This window comes from Poecilia latipinna, unplaced genomic scaffold (genome assembly GCF_001443285.1).
Source record: "Poecilia latipinna isolate Pla-1442-1.1 unplaced genomic scaffold, P_latipinna-1.0 Scaffold1735, whole genome shotgun sequence".
Taxonomy (NCBI): Eukaryota; Metazoa; Chordata; class Actinopteri; order Cyprinodontiformes; family Poeciliidae; genus Poecilia; species Poecilia latipinna.
Genome location: NW_015114351.1, coordinates 118,486 through 141,179, shown reverse-complemented (window position 1 = coordinate 141,179; position 22,694 = coordinate 118,486). Strand labels below are relative to the sequence as shown.

The window sequence follows — 22,694 nt, the reverse complement described above, 5'->3', positions numbered from 1 at the left end:
ATTATAAATTACTCTGTCGCATAATTTCTGTCTGTTTGAAGTTGGCAGCCAAAAGACAAGCACAGGAGACAGACTCCATTGTGTCGCCGGAGTTATCGCCGTTCTGTCTGAAAGCAGGAAGTATTCGCCGCAGTAGAAGAAGAAGATCTCACAGGACTCTTTCAGAAGAGACAGCAGCTGAAGCTGCTGAGGAGAGGCTGGAGCCAGTGGATGAAATTGTGGTACAACAAACAAGTTTCACCCAGTTGTTGAGGTTGTACCCTACATTAGCTAATGACTTCCTCCCGTTTGTCTTTCTCTCTCTGTAGCCTCCTCTGTCCCCTCTGCCAGTCCACCCTCTGCTGGCCACGCTCTCCTCTCACCCCCTCAGCACCAGGAGAGCCAGCCAGAACAGCATCTTCAGCTCCTTCCGCCCTCGCAACAACTCGGAGGCTGACTTCGCGGACGACGAGTACAGCGTCCACGGGGACGTCTTCAGGAGTCGCGCCAGTTCAACCGTAACGCCCTGGAAGAAGAGGACGGGCAGCGTCAGAAGCCACTGCTCCCAGGTGTTGACCCCCAGCCTCAACATCAACGGACGACTCAACGTCTTGCTGGACCAGAACGGCATCGCCGCCATGGGTCTGCTCACCCCGACCTGCGTGCCGACTCACAGCATGGAGAAGTTGAAGGAAGAAACAGTAAGAACAGAACAGACAAAATACCCAGGTGTTTCGCATTAAATGGGAGAAAATAAGGCTAAAACGGTTAATCACCTTAATTACGGTGAATGAAGATTAATTGATTATTGGACTAATCATCAACTTGGCTGATTAGAAATTGATTAATTGCAAGGTTTCCCCCAGAAAACCTGCTAAGCCCGGTGGTTGGGCGCTATGGTGGTCATTCATCCAGCGACCTGTTGAATTTTTGAGTTAAAAAATGTTTAAAGTTGACAGGAAATTTGAAAATATCACTTTATAGTTATGTATTATTGAAAGATTGGAAGACTAATACCTGAAACACCAACTATAGAATCTTAAAAAATGCAAACATTTTAAAAAGACTTAAATAAATAAGCAATGCTTAGCCTGGAGGGGGGCACAAGTAAAGCCTGGTGGCCCGCCAGGCTTACAATACACTGGGGGAAACCCTGAATTGTTAGCTGGAGTACACAGACTCCACAAAAGGTTATCTTCTGAATCAACAACTTATTTGGAAGAATAACTGCAAAATATATATACATTTTATAATTAAGATAAAAACACCTGAATCTGTAAATATATTGTACCCAAAACTCTTCAAGTTTTAGCTTCACCTGGTTCAAATTCACCAAATGAATCCTATTGTATTGCATTTTAAGCAAAAAAAGTTTATTTTTTTATTTAAAAAGAAATTTTATGATTTATTTGCATCTTTTAATGTATTTTAGCATCGCATTAAAAAAGTCATAAGAGGTTAATTAAAAAAATCTGCAAAATGTGCCAGTTTTTTATCCGATTATTCAGTTGGATAATTAGGAGAAAAATCAATTATGAAATCAGTTGTTAGCTAGAGCCCTAAAAGAAAACAAGTATCGACCAAAGCAATATATTGGAGGACATTTATTTATTCCTTGTCTGCCAGAAGCCATGCAGCGGAGTGGATCCGGCCCCCAGGCCTCTGCTGCAGCCTTCGCCCAGCGTCACGGAGCGCTGCTCTGTGCGCAGGAAACGAACTCACAGCTCCTTCAGCTTCTTCAGCGACGCCATGGATGGTGGGTCCATTTCACTCCTCCAATAATATCCAGGAAACTAATTGAAAAAATTATTATTATTATTTATTTATTTTTTTTACTTTTCCACCTGATTCGGGTTTCTCTTGCAGAGCTGGAGGAATCAAGGCAGAAGTGCCCCCCTTGCTGGTACGCCTTCGCCAAGAAGTATTTGATATGGGACTGCTGCCCCTGGTGGCTGAAGTTAAAGGAGTGTGTGAAGTTCATGGTGATGGATCCTTTCCTGGACCTGGGGATCACCATATGCATTGTGCTGAACACCCTGTTCATGGCTCTGGAGCATTACCCCATGACTGATGAGTTCAACACCATGCTGTCAGTGGGCAACCTGGTAAGAGACTCTTCAGTGATAGGAGCTGGAACATTTCCTGCATTCAGCCCACTTTCCCTCAAGTGCTGTCAGGTTAGCAGATACGAGCCGGCTGAAGAGGAAAATGGTTTTCAAAACTGATATTGTATTTCAACAATTGACGAGAAGGATGGGGTTTTTTTTAGCTTCTAGGATGATGGGTCCAAGGTCCTGTTGTTGAGACATTTGCCTTGTGAGAAGCAATGTTTCATCAGGAAATGGTGGGCAGATTTAGTGTATTTGTATAGTAAAAGTTAATAACACTATTATTATCCCCTCAAGTAGGGGTGGGTGATGTCCACTGTAAAAAAAAGACTCTACTTTACAGTAAAGTAAAGTAAGTATTTTACCTAATACCTACTTAGGTAAAAGTAGGTATTTTGTGGTTGCCAGAATTTCACAGTGTTTTTTTTTTACTGTAAAATTAAGAGTTTTATCAGGATATTTTGTGGCAATATTGTGATTACGATAAAAGTGACCTTGAGAACCATTTTATTACTTGTATTACACAACACCCAGAAACACAAGCCAAAGGATAATCAATGAGGGACTAACATCCATCATTTGTTAAAACGACTCAAGCATTGTTAACGTCACAGTTGGCTATTTTATAAACTTTAAAACGTCTTTATTTTTGGATGGAGCACACACAAGCCAATGTTTGTTTACACAGGAAATGGAGGTCTGGGTTATTGATCCTCATAACTTTAGAAATTTAGAACTGTTCCTTTCCTGTTTATTTTGTTCAGGGCAGTAACTTAACCCTTTTTTTTCATTGTATGCAATTCTTGGGTTGCAACGTTTTAAAATTGCACGATTGATTGGGCCTTAAAGCCTAAAAAGTAGACATTTTGCAGTAATTGATGAGGAAACTGTTGTATTTTTAGAGGTAGATACGAATTAAAGGGTTTCTAATCCAACAATGTCCTCTGTGTATTTTAAAGAACTATAATGCTGATATAATATAGAGCAAATTCTTTCCAGGTTTTCACAGGGATCTTTACAGCTGAGATGGTGTTGAAGCTCGTTGCCCTGGACCCATATTACTACTTCCAGCAGGGCTGGAACATCTTCGACGGCGTCATCGTCTGCCTCAGTCTGATGGAGCTGGGCCTTTCCACAGTGGAGGGACTGTCTGTCCTGCGCTCTTTCAGACTGGTACAAGAAACCTTCCGCTCTCGGATTGTGTTGCATTGTTCCGCTTTGCATTGTTCAGATAGATAATAACAAACAAACAAACACATGTTTATCTGTTCTTTATCCATCAGCTAAGAGTGTTTAAGCTGGCAAAGTCCTGGCCTACTCTCAACACTCTCATCAAGATCATTGGGAACTCTGTGGGCGCCCTGGGGAACCTGACGCTGGTGCTGGCCATCATTGTTTTCATCTTCGCCGTGGTGGGCATGCAGCTGTTTGGCAAGAACTACCAGGACTGCGTGTGTAAGATCGCCTTTGACTGCCAGCTGCCCCGCTGGCACATGAAGGACTTCTTCCACTCCTTCCTGATCGTGTTCCGGGTGTTGTGCGGCGAGTGGATCGAGACCATGTGGGACTGCATGGAAGTGGCCGGCCAGCCTCTCTGCATCCTGGTGTTCATGTTGGTCATGGTCATAGGGAACCTGGTGGTAAGTCACAAACAATTACTTTGTTCACTTTGACCTATAGTCTCACACCTGTTGAGAGTAAATAATTCTGTTTTAGCTAGTTGCAAAGCTAAAACTAAAGGAAATGACATGTTAGGAAATGTCCTCAAAGCTAAAGTTAACGCATCTGACACACTAGCTTAGATAGAGGCTAACAAAAAGAATGACAAAGTTTTGTTTAATGCCATTTTGTCCTGCTAGCCCCTAAAGGTAGCATGAGAAATGGACCAGCTGTATTTTGGTAATGAAATTCAACTCACTGACTCTTCTTCAACCTCATACATCAAGAACTCAGCACGGAGAAAGGATAATTCTCCTTGAAACAGTGTTTCAAGGGTCCTACTCCCAAGAAAGTCCATTTTTCATACTGAACCATTTTGTTCACCTACGTCATGTCTGACATTATCAGTTTAGGGCAACGAAGCCAAGAGACGCACCTTTTTTTTTTCATTAAATCCTTATTTCACCATAAAACTACACTGTACTCTTCAATTTAGGTGCAAAACACCTCAGTCAATTTAGTTACATTCAATTACACAAATAAAAATGTCTATTTATTTATTCTCAACTCACAATTTCCTGGTTTTAATCCTGACGTCTCAGACGTGTCGATAGTAATCCATGGCAGACATTTTTAGAGTTTGTTCTCAAGCGAAAGATGACTTTCATCCATAGATTATGAATTTCAGGTGATACTAGAGCGCTTTGATGGAAGCATGGTACTTTCATGTACAGTGGACCTGGGCGGGTTAGGAGCCACAATTAGATCAAATCTGTAAATACTTGAGATTACCTCTAGAAACACTTATGTCTGATTGTTTTAATAGTTTAAACATCAAATATAACTTAAATCTGCAGCGGGTACGTTTTATAAAAAATACTGATTTTTGTGTTTGTTGAATTTGTCACCATATTGTGACAGTTTGGTGTCAGACAGACAATATGTGAAAAAATCGATCTCTTCCACCTTCTCCCAGTGCTAACTAGAAATGTTTTTATTTAATAATAATAATAATAATAATTATAATTATAATAATTATAATAATAATAATAAATTTAATTTATAATGCACTTTTCATTAATAAAAATCTCAAAGGGCTTCATGGTTCATCTAAAAACATAAAATCAACAATCAAAAACAATAAAAAAAAAGACTGTCAAATAAAAGTGGAGAAGGCTTGTCTAAAGAGGAAAGTTTTCAAACCAGTTTTAAAATCGGACAATGATTGCGGGGCTCTCAAATAGTCCGGGAGAGAGTTCCAAAGACGAGGAGCAGCCACAGCAAATGCTCGATCACCCATAGTCCTTAGTCTTGATCGAGGAAGATGGAGAAGATTGCTGGATTGGGATCGTAGGGGTCTAGAAGTTGAGTGTGAAGTAAGGAGATCCTTCAGGTAATCCGGTGAGGCTCCATGTAGACAGTGATGGGTGATAAGTGCAATTTTATACTGAATCCTATAAGTTACAGGAAGCCAGTGAAGCTTGTAAAGAGTTGGTGTGATGTGATCAAATTTACGAGCTCTCACTAGCATCCTACATTTTACATTTTAATACCAATGTTATTTTTTTATACCCTGCAATAAGTGACCTTACAACTAAACCTGTCTTTTGAGAGTTGACTAAGTTTTAGATGTTTCCATTTCCATTTTTATTATTTATCTTTGGTTATGAATTCCAAATCTTTGAGGTTGGAAAGCCTCTGCGTCATCACCCTAATCTTCAACTCCTTCCACTGATTCTCTATCAGATTCAAGTCAGGACTCTTTCTGGGCCTCCACAAAATACTAATATTACTTCCAATCAGAAGAAATATGTTGGCAACATTAAAATATTGCTTCAAATCTGCCAGGGGGGTGAATAATTGTGGGATAAACTGTAAATATTTTGGGTAGGGAATGGAAAACTCTTGGATTATGTGTCTTTTTTTTCTCTGTTATTAAAAATGATCAGGGTTTATCTTAGTCAGTCACATTAAACTCTTAATACCTCACACATAAGAGGCAGACTTGTATTTAAGACGCGCTACTGCTTCTTCTAGCTGGTGGAAAAGCAAGAGAGCGGCCGGTCGGCATGTAGCGGTTTCTGTTGCATTGTTTTACGTGCAGATCTCATTAGTGCCTGTCGGCTGCCATGCTAGGTCAAAAATCCACTTAAAACTGTTCTCTTATTGGATTTCACTGCACAGAAACCTTCTGTAGATGATAATCGTGAGGAAGCAGACTATCTAAAGGTTAATCCAGGGTGCTTTGGGGGGGCGAGAAGAGGCTGTTTATCACAAATCATCCCATAACTGTGTGGCTCAGCAGCTAAAGATGATCCTTACCAACTGTGCGTGTCACACACACGCACACACACTTCCTGTTCTTGTGTGTGTGCGTGTGTGTGTGTGTGTGTGTGTGCGTGCGCATACAGCCCACACACACCAAGCCAGCTGACAGATTACTTTTATGTCGTGTCCTTTGTGCCTTGACTTAAAAGGGGGATGAAACAGCTGATTCCATATGTGATCATATATTGTTGAATAACCTCCTGAGCTACCAAGCAGGATTTAGCGATGTTGACAAATACGTGAGACACGTCCGGTATTATTTTTACTCACTCCTTTATGTGCAAAGCCTGTTTCACGTTGTGCTTTTACAGCACAATTGCACAGTGAAGATATGAATATGATTTAATCTCAATAACTCCATTCTTGCTCTACTTATCAGCTTCTGACAAGTTTTCATTCCCCATTCAATCGTTCAATGAACCACAGCCAGTTTCCCTGTCTCTGCTCAAGAAAAGCCTCCCCTCAGTATGATGCTGCCACTGCCATGTGCTACTGCCTGAACCATAAATTCTCCCGGGAGTTATTGTGATAAACGACAACATTTGTTGTTTTGAGAGAGCTTTTCAAGCAAAGTATTGATAATGTAATGGCAAGTCTCCAAAACCAATAAACTCTGATTTTATAAGGAACACTTGTCACTGGAACTGGAAGATATTTCAAATATCCAAAATAAAACCCAACAACTATTAAAAAAAGGAAATTAAACCGTGAATAACGTGGATTATAAACAGAATTGTCCTTCAAAAAATACTAAGCATCAGAATGGAAATTATCGAGCTCATTTTAATTTATCAAGTTAAGTTTATTTCTGTAGCGCATTTCAGCAGCAAGGCAGATCAAAGCGCTTTACACCATAAAAACATCATGCAGACATCACAAGGTTTCCTTCAGAAAAATCACTAAGCCCGGTGGTTGGGCGCTAATCCAGCAGTCTGTCGTGTTTTTGAGTTAAAAATGTTTTAAAGTTGACAGGAAATTTGAAAATATCACTTGATAATTATGTGTTATTAAAATATTGGAAGATTAACAGCTGAAAACCAACTAGAAAGTCTTCAGAAAAAAACGTTTTAAAAAGACTTACAAAACATAAAAAGAAATGCTAAGTCTGGCACAAGTAAAGCCTGGTGGCCCGCCAGGCTGATGATACACTGGGATAAAACCTGCATCAACTATAAAACAAGCAATAAACATTACATTCTGTCAGATACCATAATTAAAATCAAATATGTTGATCAATATTTCAGTTTCTACTAATCAAAGGCCGTTCTAAACAAGCGGCTTTTAGCCTTGATTTGAGGACCTCTGTTTTTCTGCTTACTGTGCGATTAATTGATTAATTGCACAATTTATTGCAACAGGCTTACATATGTCATGTTCTGTTCAGAGTGATGTTGTAAGTAGCTTCGTGTTTCACATAAAATCCCACAAGATATCTCTAAGTTTGCGGATTTAAAGTGATCAAATTTGGAAAGCTTCAGGATGCACCGATGCTTTTTGAACGGGGTTTTAATTGAAAATCTGTATTCTTAACAGAATTTGTCTAACCCTTGTATAAAATAACATGTTTTTCCATCCCCAGGTGCTGAATCTGTTTCTTGCCCTGCTGCTCAGCTCCTTCAGCTCCGACAACCTCTCCGCTCCTGAAGAAGACGGGGACCTGAACAACATCCAAGTCGCCATCGGCCGCATCCACGCCGGCATGTCGTGGCTCTGCGGGAGCGTCGTTGACCTCTTCAGCCACGGCTTCAGGAGTCAAAAGCAGAAGGCCAAAGAGGCCGGTCAGGCTGAGCAGATGGTCGGAAATCACATAGAGAGCAACGGGGGGATAATCGGAAGCTACGGAGAAAAGTACATCCTGCCTGAAGAGGATAGTTACATGACCAACCCCAACCTTACCGTCGTGGTTCCCATCGCTCCTGGAGAGTCCGATGTGGAGTTTCTGGAGGAGGAAAATTCAGAGTCGTCAGAGGATGAGGACAAGCCGGTAAATTCAGATTCTCTGGCATTTTATATTTTGTTCTAAAAATAATTTTTCAAGAAAATAGGACTTAAAAAACTCTGATTCCCTTTGCTAATTGGCTTGAATTCTATAGAACAGTATCTATTGTTTGTGTTTGATTTTGTTTGTGTTTTGCGTTGCATTATTCTGCACAACAAGGCTCCTGCAATGTTACGACAATGTTGCTTCTGACTCGCTTACAAACTGCTAAACAAACTACAACATAACCTGTAACCTGCTGCGAATCCTCTCCGCTTTCATCTTAACTCTGAGCACCCGAAGAAAATTTCACTCAAGCGTTTTGTCACCTCACACAATTGTTAGTCTTCACGCTTTAAAGCTAAAACTTAGTTGAAGCTTCTCCTAATTCATTTTCTTGCATTCACTTCTGCCAGAAATTATACTGACTGTGACTGAACTGAAATAAGTCCAGATATCCTTTGGTGTATTTTCCCAATTTTCCCACATTTTGCTTCTTTTATCTGAATCAATAGTTTGCTGAGGGGTTACAAAGGATCAGAAGGGTCTCGTTGTACAAAATTGTTCTGGTGAGATCCTGGAAAGCTGCTTTAGTTTAAGAATGGGCACATTTAAGAATTGTTTGTTTTTAGCAATTTTTTTCTAAAGGTGTGGAACAATTTTTCTGGAATTTTAACAGGGCTGTGTACCACTCGGTGTAAAGCAAAGTTGGTGAACTCACACGCAAAGATGTGTACAATCATCCTCTTTTAGCTTTTTATGTTTTGTCAAAAACTTTGTGCTTTATCACAATTTTATGCAATAAATAAATTTAAAGTAGAACCAATAGCCCTCAGCTGTCACTCAATTAGCTCTTTGAAGATCTTTAAATTTTCTTAAAAAATATTTGAACAAACAGAATCATGTAGATCAAGAAACACACCAGGGATTTAAAAAAACAACCTTGAGGCTGAATACAAATGCATAACAAATTTAATTTTTTTTTGTAAAAATATGTTTGCACGGAACTGTAACTACTTTGAGTACAACTATGACTATTAATTAGTAGTGCAATTATTTGTTTTCCAGTTGAATTGAACAGGAGATAAATGACATTAAAGGGGAAATGTTTGTTTTTTTATGATTCATCATTACCAAATTTTTTTTACATCACAAAAATCTAACATTGGAAGAAAGGTTTGTAGATTGTTTTGTCGCTACATGGGCAATGTGTGGTTTTCTGCACTGTGAGCCAGCTAGCTTTAGCAGTTAGCTTAGCTGCACAAATAAAAAAAAAAGCTGCATCTTTGTGGAATGGACTCGCAGGCCACAGTTTAGTTATTAAGAAAACTGTAATTCCCACAGTAATTATATGTTTTTGTTTATTCCTTTAAAAAAAACATCTAACAAGTTAAGCCCTGCATCCTCATTCCGCCATCGCTTTCCAGCTAGCTTAAAAGTGTGTTGGAAAGCGGTATCCGGAGCGTGAGGCGTGTGTTGAGGTGGAGGTTATCTGTCTGTCTGCCTGCCTCTCTCTCTGTCTGTCTGTCTGGCGGGCGGACAGGAGTGGGCCAGATGTGAAGCCGGGCTTTGTAGAACAGATTAAGCTCCCACAGCTGAGGAGAGCCAGACGAGGCCAGGCTGAGCCGAACAGCCTGCTGTCTACGCTCCACATCACACCGCCCTCCTTCAAACCTCCATCGGCTTAGCAGAGCATCAGCAGCTGCTCACAGTTCAAAACAAGGAGTTCTGCCTGTGTAGAGCGTCAAACGCACGCACCGTTGACAGGAATACGGCTGGTAATTGGTTAGTTGTAAAAAAAAACAAAAAACAAACACGTCTTACACGTTAGTAATTCAGTTTTGGAGATATTGTTGTTGCTTGTCTTGATGTTGTCACACCACTGTTGTTTCTGCGCTGTTAGAAAACCAAAAAAATTGTCATGCTGGTAATCTGGTCCCTAGGTCCTGTGATTATTCCTGGATTAAACTTCTTCGTACCCTTTTTATTGGATTGAGTCTGCACCTCCTTCCTGAAAAAATCATTGGAAATATGTTGCCCTTACTAAACAGGAAAATCTCATCAAAATTGACTCTGAACAGCATCCCGGTACTGTGGTTTCCGCACCGTTTTGCGTAGAACGGTGCGGTAACTTTGGCTAACCTTCTTCTCCAGGAGAAGATCAGCCTTTCGGAGGGCAGCACCGTGGACATGAGGAAGCCTGGAGAGGAGGAAGACGACCTATCGGAACTGGACGATGACAGTATGGAGCCGGAGGATTGCTTCCCATACTGTGAGTAAACTTCATACAACTTTCCGAAGAACTGTCATATTTAGAAATAACATTATGGTGTTCACCTGGAGAACGGCCTGCCCTGGAGATGCAACAGTAAAGCTGTCTAAGATAAGGGACGGAGCAGACGGTGCTCTTTAGGAAGCTTAGGTTCTCCACTGTTTGCAGCTAGCTGCTGTATATCTTCTGTAAGTCCATAGTGGACATCTCTTCTGCCATTACCTGTTGGGGTAGCAGCATCAAAAAATGGGACTTAAAAAAGCTAAACAACTTGATGAAGAATGCTATTTCTGTGATACAGACAATGCAGCAAGTAAGCATACACAATCTGCATGATGTCTGCCTGTCCTTAGAAAGTCTTAAATTTATGCATCTAAAATTAAAGCCTTAAAAAGTCTTAAATTCATAAAAATGTAAGTTGGACATAAATGCGTGGATCACAGGTCTTAAATTTTGTCTTGGCAGGACTTTTTATGTAGTTTTCTGTCACACAAAAGTTTGAATCACTCAAGGACATCTTCACTTTGTTTTGTGACTCGAGGCAGTTGAGGCTACCGCCATCAAGCTACTAATATACTGTTGTAAACCAGCTAGCAAAAAAGCTAGATACCCTGCTTTTTTGCGACTATTATAGGTAAGTGCAAATTTATTGCCAGTTTGTTTTCGCCACTGGCTCACTTCCCTCACTTCTAGCCTGCAGTCTGATCCAAAAAATACATTTAAGCTTGACCCTATGGCTGTAGAGAGAAACATGCACAAAGACGCACAGAGCCACAAACAAACTTCAGAAATGTCATAATTTATGCTATGCTGTAATACTGCAGGAGCCCCAAACCATACCTTATATTTCTATATTTTTTTGGTCTTAAAGATTAATTCAAGGTGGCATTTAAAAGGTCTTAAGTATGATGTCCTGAAACCTGCCGGTACCCTGACCTATTCAGACAGACGTTATGTTTGACACTCTTGGCCTAAGCCGTGTTTGTGCAGGTTCAGCAAAAGATCAACCACAAGTTGTAATTGGAAACTATCAGTCTGAACAAAACCCGAGGGGGAACTAAACGATGACGGTAGCCTCTTGCTACATGAACGTTTGAATATGTTTGAAATCACTGCATCAGTCAAATGAAAATTTTTGTTCAAAGCCACTTTTGTCTAACCTCCGTCTTCGATGTTGCGTCAGTGTGTCTGAGGCACTGTTCGTGCTGCGACATCGACACCAGCCGTGGCCTGGGCCAAGCCTGGTGGAGGCTGAGGAAGACCTGCTACCAGATCGTAGAACACAGCTGGTTTGAGACCTTCATCATCTTCATGATCCTGCTCAGCAGCGGGGCTCTGGTAAAGTCTGTCCTGATCGGCGGTTAGCACCAGCTGGAAATGTTTTCATGCTCCAGCGATCTGATTGGCCGGTTGTCTTCTTTTCCGGCAGGCGTTTGAAGACATCTACATCGAGAGGAGGAAAGTCATTAAAGTGATGTTGGAGTACGCCGACAAAGTCTTTTCCTACATCTTCGTCCTGGAAATGTTCCTCAAGTGGATAGCATATGGCTTCAAGAAATATTTCACCAACTACTGGTGCTGGCTGGACTTCCTCATTGTGGACGTGAGTGAATGTCTGGCTATCGTTAGTGTGATTATTTAATCTTTTTATGAAAGGTTCCTGTTTTGTTTTTTTAAACACTTTGGTATTACAGGTTGAGTCATGATTCATTACAATATAGCTGCATTTTCTGTCGGGTTGGTGCTTCATTTCAGTGCGTTGCATAAGTATTCATAACTCTTTTTGTCACATTACAATCACAAACATAAATTTATTTCTATGAGATTTCATGTGATGGTACGAAACAAGTCCATGATTTTCACGTTTTTTTTTTTTTTTTACATATGAAAATCAGAAAAGTGTTGCAGACATGTATATTTTCCTTACCTTACCTTTATACTCCGAAAAAATCTCATTGCAGCCAAATGCTTTCAGTTTTCACATCCTGCGTCAATAGCTTGTAGAACAACCTTTCACTGCAGTTGCATCTGCAGATTCTTTTGGGGAAAATTTTTCTTCCAACTTTGCAGATCTATAAACTGAAATTTTGGTTGAATTAAGGTTAACAAAGTATCTCCAGTTTAGTCACTGTGGAGTCAGTTTTCTTTCTAAATATTCCCATCTGGATTCAGATCAGATCGGCTCTTATTTTGCCACTTTTCCAATAACAGTTAAATTTGTAGTTATGTCTGAGTCATGCATCTCTGTAGCTCCTCCAGAGGTAAAATTGGCCTCTTGGCTGCTTAGAAACTTGAGATATTATTTTGTAACCAAACTTTTTCATAACTTAACAGTTTGCTGTGTTCCTTGGTCTAAATAATATTGTTTGTTTATTGTTTTATGCATGTGGAAATTTACTTTGTGTAAATTAGTTTATGTCTGACAGGCAGCTGGTTCACAGGGTGTCTGCAAATGCACCACTGCACACTTCTTTTTAATTTGAAAACTTTTCATTGACTTACTTCCTTATTTGTGTCGATATACCATCCATCCATCCATCCATCCATCCATCCATCCATCCATCCATCCATCCATCCATCCATCCATCCATCAGCTTCTGCTTAACACACAGAAGCTTGTGGTTGTAATGTGACATAATGTTAAAAGGTTCATGGGTTATGCATAATTTTGCAGTGCACTGTATTATCAGAAAAAGGGTTTGACTGTTTATTTCTAACAAGTCTAAGTCTATAAAATGTTCAACCCCTGTCTTTACCAACCCTTTAGCTATTTTTCTGTTCCCGAAGAAGCTAACTAGAGCACAGCTTACCAAACTTTTCTTTGCCATGTACCCACGAACGGCGTTGGCTTCTAGCTGGAGACGCCTTTTGCAAGTCCACAGACAATTCTACAAAATATGTGGAGAAAAATCAACTTTTAGAATGTTTTTCTTGCTTTAATTCACTATATATTGGTCATTACATTTGTTTAAATGCTGCCTCATATCTCCTAATATGAGGTTTCTTGTGCATGACCAGGAGTTGTGGTGGAAAATTTTCCTGGTAATAAAATTTCACCACAATTCTATTGATTATAAGAAAATATGTAATATTTTATATGTATTACATCAAATTTGATGTAATTTCCACAGACGTTTTTGCAGCAGTGACCTGTACAGCTACTTGCATCTTTTGCTTGACAGACATTTTCCATTTCTCATTTGCTAAGTTAGCTTCAGGAGCAAAGCGGCTCGATACATTTGACTGGCAGCCAATCAGAAAGATTAGCACTGCAAATCACATTTCAATAAATTATTTTAACTTATAATTTAGGATAATGATTGAAAGACATTACATTAAAATTTTTAAATCTAAAATAGTGGTGATTTAAAAACATTTTTAGTTTTGCTTTTTTATTTTCTCAACTTCCCTCCAACTTTCTGAGGCCCCGACTTTGAGAAGCACCGCAGTGGAGTTTCCACTGACACAAATTATGATCCTTTGTGTCAGGATTTTTTCCCAATTTTTTTGTTATTTTCTTAAGGCATTAAAAGAAGGTAGGAAAAAAAATGTTGTTGTAAAAAAAGATTTTTATTTTATTTTATTTTATGTCGGTGATAAATTATAATTTTCTCCAAATACAAAGTTATTATTTGAAAAATACATCAGCAGTATTGATCTTTAGGGGTTATCTGATGTCACAATTTCTTTTTTACCTACAAGAGTCGTCTACAGTAGAAGGAGGGACCGGGTCAGTCAGCATGCTTTGTTGTCTGTCAGCCATATTGGATTTAACAAAAATAATTTCTTGCATTTGCAGCTGATGGCCAGAAGTTGATGGTGTATTTTATGATGCATTAGTGTCCACTTCAGTGGACTGTGTGCATTTATAACATAAAAATCCACAAGACGCACAAGAAAATGGCTTTTAGACGGCTGTCCACTGTAGTGATCACTATGCATGAAAGGGTTACGTTTCACTTACTGTAAATCAGTGTGGCTTTGTGGTGCACACATCCAAAGTGGTCGAGGCGTGCAGCCACAGGCCTGACTTGACCTCTTCTGATTTCACCTGCTGTTACACAGATCGCCACAGACCGCACTATTGTTAGGGTAAGTTGCAGCTAGCAGGTCAAAGGTGAGTGTGGGATCTGGGATCACACTCAGCCCGTGTGTTTCTTCTTCACTTGCATCTGCTGCTTTGTTGTGATATTAAGGCCTCCGTCTTGTCTCTAAGCGAATCGATTGGGTATGAAATGCGAAGAGAACAAAACATGCTTGGCTTTTATATCAAAAGCAAATGCAGCGCCATGTGCTCCGAGGACTATCTACAGAAGATCTTGTTCATGCCGTGAAGGACAATAAAGTTATGAAAAGTGCCTGATCATAACAGGACCTTGCAACAATATTCATACTCTTTCAACTTTGCCACATGCAACCTCATGTCTGAGGCTGTTTCACATGGAAGGTTTAAAACATGCAATCACTCTGTGATGTAAAACTTAGAAAGGCCCAGTCAAAGTCTAGGCCTAAAGCCAATTGATCATCTTTGCTGAGACCTGAAAATTGACGTTCACAGACATTTTACATCCAATCTGATTGAGTTTGAGTGATTCTGAAAAGAGGAATGAGCAAATCCTTAATCAGAAAAGACGCAAATCCCCCCAAACACCTGCAGTGTGGCTGCAGCAAAAGGCGATTCAATCGCTGTGACTGTATTGACTCAGATGCAAATCAGAGATCCAAACGCATGTGATGCTTTATTTCAGATGTTTAGTAGTACAAAAAATGTTGTATTAGTATCACTTTCCTTCCACCAGTTTGTTATGCGTTGCATTGCGCTAGTCTGTTGAAGCCTTGAAGTTTGTGGTTGTAATTTAAGAAAATGTGGAAAAGTTTAAAAGTTATGGATACTTTTGCAAGGCACTGTGCTTTTTTATTACTGTAATTTTCATTTGTGTAAATTTATCGGTTGAATTAACACCTGCTGTGTTTTAACTACAGTGGAACAAAACATTTATTTATTTATTTATTTATTTATTTATTTATTTATTTATTTATTTATTTATTTAATTTATTTATTTTTTGGTCTGACTGTAATTATGCCACTTTATTATAATTTTATTATTCAGTTTTCTTTCTTTTTTCTTTTTTTTTTGACTTACACTTTTTTGGAGCCAAAGTTGCCCAGAAAATAACAACTGAGTATCTTCTTTAGATATATTGGCCCAACACATCTCTTAATAGACTTTTATAAAGAAATTCAGGACATTGGTGCCTCTAAGCCTTAAATTGGTTTTGATTCCTGGATGTGATCAGCTTAACACAAATTCGGAAACAATTTGACAAAGATTTAGAAGTTCTTTATAAAACTCCCTCTATTTGATATATATCCATATTTATATGCATATATAGCTGAGTATGCATGCATGGACTCCCCTTGGCCATGTGTGCATACTTGTCTGTGTTTCGTCATGACATGAGCTTCCTCTGTCTGTCATTTTTGTCATGCCATTTTCATTTATAGCTGCCATCCATGGGCCATTCAACAGAGGAATACCATTTTGTTTTGTCTGTTCTGGATATAGAATAGAGTGGAAGTTTAAATTAGCTACAACTAAAAGACAAACCAAATCTAAACCAAATTTTTAATAGGTGTTTTCCTGACTGTGGAATGTCCCAAAGCTACACACAAAAAAAAAAAAAAAAAAACACCAAATATGGCTCCATAAACGTTTTGGCAAGTCTTCTTTGATTTATGTTATATATTCCTTTGGTTTTTATGATTTTTCAGCTTCTTTTCATTGGGTTTTACATAATACTGACTTTTAAAAAAAATTATTTTGTCTGTAAAATTGGTTTGTGGGTTTTGGTTTGTGTTTAGGTGTCTCTGATAAGCCTGGTTGCAAATTCACTGGGATACTCGGACTTCTCCGCCATCAAGTCACTGCGAACCCTCCGGGCCTTGAGGCCTCTCAGAGCACTGTCCAGATTTGAGGGCATGAGGGTAAGAGACTAATGTGCATGTCTCCCACTGTTGATGCCTTTGCAAAGAAAATGCTGTTGAATGTACTGACTTTTACCCTCAACTGCAGACCAAGTTCAGTTTAATCTCAAGAGCTGAAATGCAACCTGAACTATGAGGCTTCACGGATGCAAAAAGCGAAGAGAGAAGGAGGAATGCAAACTATCTGGTCCATGGGGAAAGATCATATTTCCGCTTTCTAACCGTACAGTCAGCCAGTCAGAGGTTTACAGAGGAGTGGTGATAGCAAACGAGGCGGATTAGCAGAGTTTGCCAAAATTGGTGATGCCATGACATTCATGAGACTGTCATACAACAACAGGCTTCAGTCAGATGCTTCTTCAGACTTGTTGCAAGACTGACTGCTACCAGAGATCCTTCCTGCCCTCAGCATCAGCATTCACACTGACTCATTGATGATGCTTGCGTGATATAAGTCAGCATTTAATTTCACCTTAGATTACGTGAAACGTAAATGAGTTGTGTTAAGTTGAGTTGAACTGGATCCAATTGAGTTGAATTGACTTGACAACATACCTTCACATCTCGCATTTAAATAGTAACTCTGGGATGTAAGGTCATTTTATTTATATAGCACGTTTTCAGCAACAAGGCAACTCAAAGTGCTTTACGTGAATTAGAGGAAATACAAACAAGATAACAAAAGAAAGCAAGAGAAAAACAAAGAAGCACACAACTTATAAACTAGTAGGGGTTTCTCTGGATAAACTAATAGGAAAGGAAAGTAAAAGTATAAAACTACATGTTGGCTCCCCATGTTTTAAGAAGAATAAATAGTCCATCATTTATAAACTTGTAGGGGTTTCTCTGGATTCCTGTTCTGATAAAACTACACGTTGGTTCTCCACATTACTTTCTGAAGTAGTAGCTCCAGTATGGCGCTAGAGAGGAAATAGTTTGGATGAATATGTACTAACTCTTCTCGCCTCTTTACCCTACAGGTGGTGGTGAATGCCCTGATCGGAGCCATTCCCTCCATTATGAACGTGCTTCTCGTGTGTCTTATCTTCTGGCTCATCTTCAGCATCATGGGAGTCAACCTGTTCGCTGGCAAGTTTGGGAAGTGCGTGAACAGAACGGGCTTTATCCACAGCGTCTCGGTGGTTAACAATAAGTCTGATTGCCTCGCCATGAACGACACGCAGTTCTACTGGACAAAGGTGAAGGTCAACTTCGACAATGTTGGACTCGGCTACCTTTCCCTTCTGCAAGTGGTGAGTTTCTCTCTGCTGTCAGAATGTTGTTTTTTTTCCCTTCATGTTAAAATTTATTAATTAGGTTCATTGCTGCCAGGAGTTACACTTAAAAACAGTTTCTCACACGGTAACACATTAAACATCTTGGTGTCTACTAATGTAGCTTTAGATCAACTTATACGGATTTATCTATAGGTTTCAAATAGTCCTGTCAGCAATGCAGCTCAGACAAACATTTCGATGATGAACGATTTAACGATTAACAAATTGCTCCGATCATACAGTGATGTGTTCTGTTTCTAGGCAACGTTTAAAGGATGGATGGAAATCATGAATGCTGCCGTTGACTCAAGAGGAGTAAGTGTTTGCCACTCTGTTCAGGGTCTGAATATTATTTTATTTTTCCTCAGCAAACAGTTCACTGATGAAACCATTTGCAGGTGGAGGAGCAACCCAGCAGAGAAATCAACCTCTACATGTACCTCTACTTTGTCATCTTCATCATATTCGGCTCTTTTTTTACCCTCAACCTCTTCATCGGGGTCATCATTGACAATTTCAATCAACAAAAGAGAAAGATAAGTATTTAAAGCACTGCTGTTGTCGAGTTTGGATGAGTCGTTTTTGTTTGACCCATAAATTAAACATGCAAAGCTCAGCACATTTTAGCTGCTTCCTTTGGACAGTTGAAGAAAAGTAGCAACCAGTTGTGTGTGCTAGCACGATGCCAGGGTGGGAAGACATCAGCACCTGCCTTAGAGAAGTAATTGCTGATTACTTCTCCATTTTCAAACCAGTTCTTGCTCATTTATGAGTGAAAAACAAAAATGCAGAAATAGAACTGCATGATTTTAGAAAATAAGGTGATGGCGACACTATTGGTAATAATTACGCTCATTTTTTACTGTACACTTTGTGACATTTAGCCTCTTGGGTGCTGTAATCTATTCTAGTGACAGATTTTAATAATGGAAACACTTGTACTGTGATTATTATTACCGAGATATTGTGCGGCCTTACTAAGGAGTCCAACACAGATTAGTTACAAGGTCAAATCACACGATGATTTCAATTGGAACACTCAAAACAAAAAAAAAGTTAATGGAAAACGATGTTCTAAGGAGAAATCTCTTCTGTACTCTCATTAAATATGTTTAAAAGCTAGAGCTTGACCTCTACTGGGTCAAGAAAAGAGCAACGATCAAAAGCATAGCAGCAACTCAACAACACAATGACTTTGTTGTAAGTCTTAGTCAAACTGTGGTGCTACCTTAAGATAGCTCTGCACTGTGCCTGGAAGCCTCCATGACCCGAGGCAACGTTGTGAAAAACATTAGATCGAGATTCCTCCACAGCTATGTCAGAGACTGAAAAGACAGGAAATGGTTCCTTCAAGTTACTTCTGCTACTTTTCCATGACTCTAAGCTGCCTCAACTCTGGATCTGCCTGAAAAAAGTTTCCATATCTACTAACAGACAATGAATAAATCAATAAAAAAATTTAAAAATGAATTTAAAAATGAGGCGAATGTACTCGTAATGTGATGTTTTGGTTTTATACTTAGGTGGACAGGATATTTTCATGACTGAGGAACAAAAGAAGTACTACAACGCAATGAAAAAGTTGGGATCTAAGAAACCTCAAAAGCCAATCCCAAGGCCTGCGGTAAAACAGAACATGTCGCAGTGTCAACCCCTCCCTTTTTTATACTTGTGAATTGCTCCTCTGATGTAAGATTATGGTTTTTATGGACTGAGCGTTTGCATTCTCCAAAATTCCAGAACATCCTCCAAGCCTTCTTCTTCGATCTGGTGTCCAAGCAAGCCTTCGACATCATGATCATGATGCTCATCATCGTCAACATGGTGACCATGATGGTGGAAACCGACGAGCAGTCGGAGCGGATGGAGTCTGTCCTCAACATCATCAACCTGGTCTTCATCGTTATCTTCACAACCGAATGCCTGATTAAGCTCTTTGCTCTCCGATGTTACTTCTTCACTGTTGCATGGAACATTTTTGACTTTGTGGTCATCATTCTCTCTATTATTGGTAAGGATCATCTTCTTACGCCCATCGTATTGAAGGGAACTTCAACAGGGTGGAGGCTTTTAGTAGACAGACGTTATTTGGTGTGGCGATATCTTTCCATGGTCAACTCGATAAGGCTCTGACCTGCAGATAGCAACTTTACTTTTGATTAACAACAAATATTTTTTTTTCCAATTTCTGTTATATTAAAAAGGTCTGTCTTAACAAGAATATTTTTGTAGTTACTGAAACTGTAATTTTGTCCAAACTGTCCCAACCTCAAAATGTAGAAGCACGATACATCACACAAATACATTAAATCTTTTCCCAAAGATTGACATTGCATAGCTCTACAGTTTAGCAAGGTTTTAAAACAAGACAACATGATTAAAGCATCTTAGCATCTTTTTAACCTTCATCATGATAAGCATAATTAGCACTGTTGGCTACTAACTGTCAATCTTTGTGTATGTGGAGTTAGTAGGCCATTATCTTAATTGTAAAATTTTGAAATATACTTTATAGTCCAGTTTGTTCTCTGGAAAATAGGGCTGAGCCTTTCAAAGTATGAGAAAGAAAGACTTTACTGTAATACATGCAGCCAGCTTTTCGTTATCAACAACGCCCACACCAAATAATGTTGGGTTAGTTCAACCTGTTCGATCAGTAAACACGCAAGTGTTTAAAAAAGATCTGACTACTAGTTTCTGACTAGTTGATCACAGATCAGATGTTTGTATGTCTCTTATTAAGTCATTGTTGGGGAAAAAAATCACACAATTTATCTGATCTGTTCTCACTTGGTTTTCCTCTCAATTCAGGGATTGTCCTCGCTGACATCATTGAGAAGTACTTTGTATCTCCAACGCTGTTCCGAGTCATCAGACTGGCCAGGATAGGACGTGTACTTCGACTTATCCGTGCAGCCAAAGGAATAAGGACTTTACTGTTTGCCTTAATGATGTCCATGCCAGCACTGTTCAACATCGGCCTCCTGCTTTTTCTCGTAATGTTCATCTACGCCATCTTTGGCATGGCGAACTTTGCCTACGTGAAGAAGCAAGACGGGATTGATGACATGTTCAACTTTGAGACCTTCGGGAACAGCATCATCTGCCTTTTTCAGATCAGCACCTCAGCAGGCTGGGACAACCTCCTGAGCCCCATCATGTCCAGCCCCCCGGAGGAGTGCGACATCAACTTCGTCAACACCGGCACCAATGCCCGCGGAAACTGCGGGAACCCATCGGTGGGCATCGCTTTCTTCGTGAGCTACATCATCATCTCTTTTCTCATCGTGGTGAACATGTACATAGCCATCATCCTGGAGAACTTCAGCGTTGCCACCGAGGAGAGCACAGAACCTCTGAGCGAGGATGACTTTGAAATGTTCTACGAGGTCTGGGAGAAGTTCGACTCTGAGGCCACTCAGTTCATAGAGTTCTCAATGCTGGAGAGGTTTGCCGACGCGCTGTCGGAGCCGCTGCGGATCGCGAAACCCAACAAGATCCAACTGATCTCCATGGACCTTCCCATGGTGAGCGGGGATAAGATCCACTGCCTGGACATCCTATTTGCGTTCACAAAACGCGTACTGGGGGAGTCGGGTGACATGGACACCCTCAAGCAGCAGATGGAGGAGAAGTTCATGATGACCAACCCGTCTAAGGTCTCCCACGAGCCCATCACTTCGACGCTGCGCCGCAAAATGGAGGAGGTGTCTGCGGTCATCATCCAAAGGTGCTACAGGAGGCATCTGGTGCGGCGGCAAATGAAGCAGGCGTCTTACCTCTACAGACAAATCAACTACGAGACGGCGGTGGATGTGGACAACGCTCCAGAGACGGAGGGGCTCATAGCGTCCATGATACAGCACTTCGTTCCCATAGCGATACAAGTCGAGCAGACAGCGGAAGACTCGCTGCTGTCCTCACCGCCATCTTACGACAGCGTGACTTGGGGGGCCGGTGTAAGCCCCTCTGCTACAGTCAGAACCGCATCTCGAGGCCCCGAAGTCGGGGACCCGACCGAAAACTACGAGGAAACATTTCTTTGAGACTGCATCGAGACGGATTGAATCGATTGAGCAATAATTCATGTTAAACTGATTTTTTTTAAATGGTTTTATAAGACGCAGAGGATATATGCAATTTTTTTAAAGTACAGTAGCTCACAGCCTCTATTTTAGTAGAAAGACGATCCTGAGTAAATGTAACCTTCACATCGACAATAGGTTCTATAGTTAATATTTTCAAAACGCCTCTGGGAAAGTTGTAGGGATGTTTTTGGTCAATCTTACGGTGATATGAAGGTCAGCATTTAAATTCCAAACTACATCAGAACAGTGAACCACTCCATGTGCAGTTTTTACATGAAGGGTGCTTGTAGGTTACAGGCAGTCTCATTGTTTTATACTCAACTTATCTGCACTTTAACCAAAACACTGGATGGTAATTTTGTTGATTGTATTAAAAAGTAAGTTCTTTAATTAATAGTCCTCTAAAGTTTCCCATTCATTTGGCACTCGTAGATCTGCGATATTGGAGCATTTTCAATGTAAAGGGATGATGCTGGTGAAGGGGATGCAAAGCGCTTTACGATGCATTTCTCCATTTTGTTCAGATCTCTGTTGTTAGGTTGCCTTCTCCTTGGTTGCTGTGACTCGTGTGAAATGCAAAAATGTAGAACGTTCAAACTTTCAAGCACATTTGTATCAACCAAACGTAAATGCTTTGTCAAAAAAAAAAGAAATTGCATAATCATCAACTTCGTATTTGCATTTTGAACATTTTTCTCAGATTTCTCATGTCTCTGTGCATCTATAGAATGTAGGTCTAGTTTTGAGCAGAAGATTTTACATAAAAAGGGACGAGCTGTAAAATTATCTAGGAACTCCCTTTAAGTCTACTGAAAATATTTTTGTATGGCGAGTTTAATTTACTTATTTATGAATTAAATTTATTCAGAAACTGGTCAAAAAAACTGGGCAAAAAAAAAAAGAAAAAAAGAAAAAAAGAAAAGTCAAAGGTCTTTAAACTTTTTTTTAAATAATTACAAAGAAAATGACAAGAAAAATGATTTGGCTCATAGTTTGTACCAATTTTTCCACAGAGCTGA

General features: G+C 39.8%; 1 protein-coding gene across 2 annotated transcripts; it reads left to right on the top strand.

Annotated features, from left to right (window-relative positions):
- Window positions 1-20: 20 nt before the first annotated feature.
- On the top strand, window positions 21-22,337 carry LOC106964917 (sodium channel protein type 2 subunit alpha-like). 2 transcript variants are annotated; one of them, XM_015060703.1, is made up of 18 exons: window positions 21-221; window positions 309-680; window positions 1,606-1,735; window positions 1,846-2,084; window positions 3,087-3,260; window positions 3,371-3,727; window positions 7,654-8,058; window positions 10,207-10,324; window positions 11,508-11,662; window positions 11,754-11,927; window positions 14,390-14,416; window positions 16,188-16,310; window positions 17,291-17,563; window positions 17,849-17,902; window positions 17,986-18,123; window positions 19,107-19,211; window positions 19,328-19,598; window positions 20,399-22,337. In XM_015060703.1, exons 2-18 carry the CDS (start codon window positions 618-620, stop codon window positions 21,631-21,633), a joined length of 4,041 nt encoding a protein of 1,346 aa, XP_014916189.1. In that variant the 5' UTR covers window positions 21-221; window positions 309-617; the 3' UTR covers window positions 21,634-22,337. The 2 variants fall into 2 exon arrangements, with proteins under 2 accessions (XP_014916189.1, XP_014916190.1); XM_015060704.1 differs by lacking the exon at window positions 14,390-14,416.
- The last annotated feature ends 357 nt before the right edge of the window (window positions 22,338-22,694 follow it).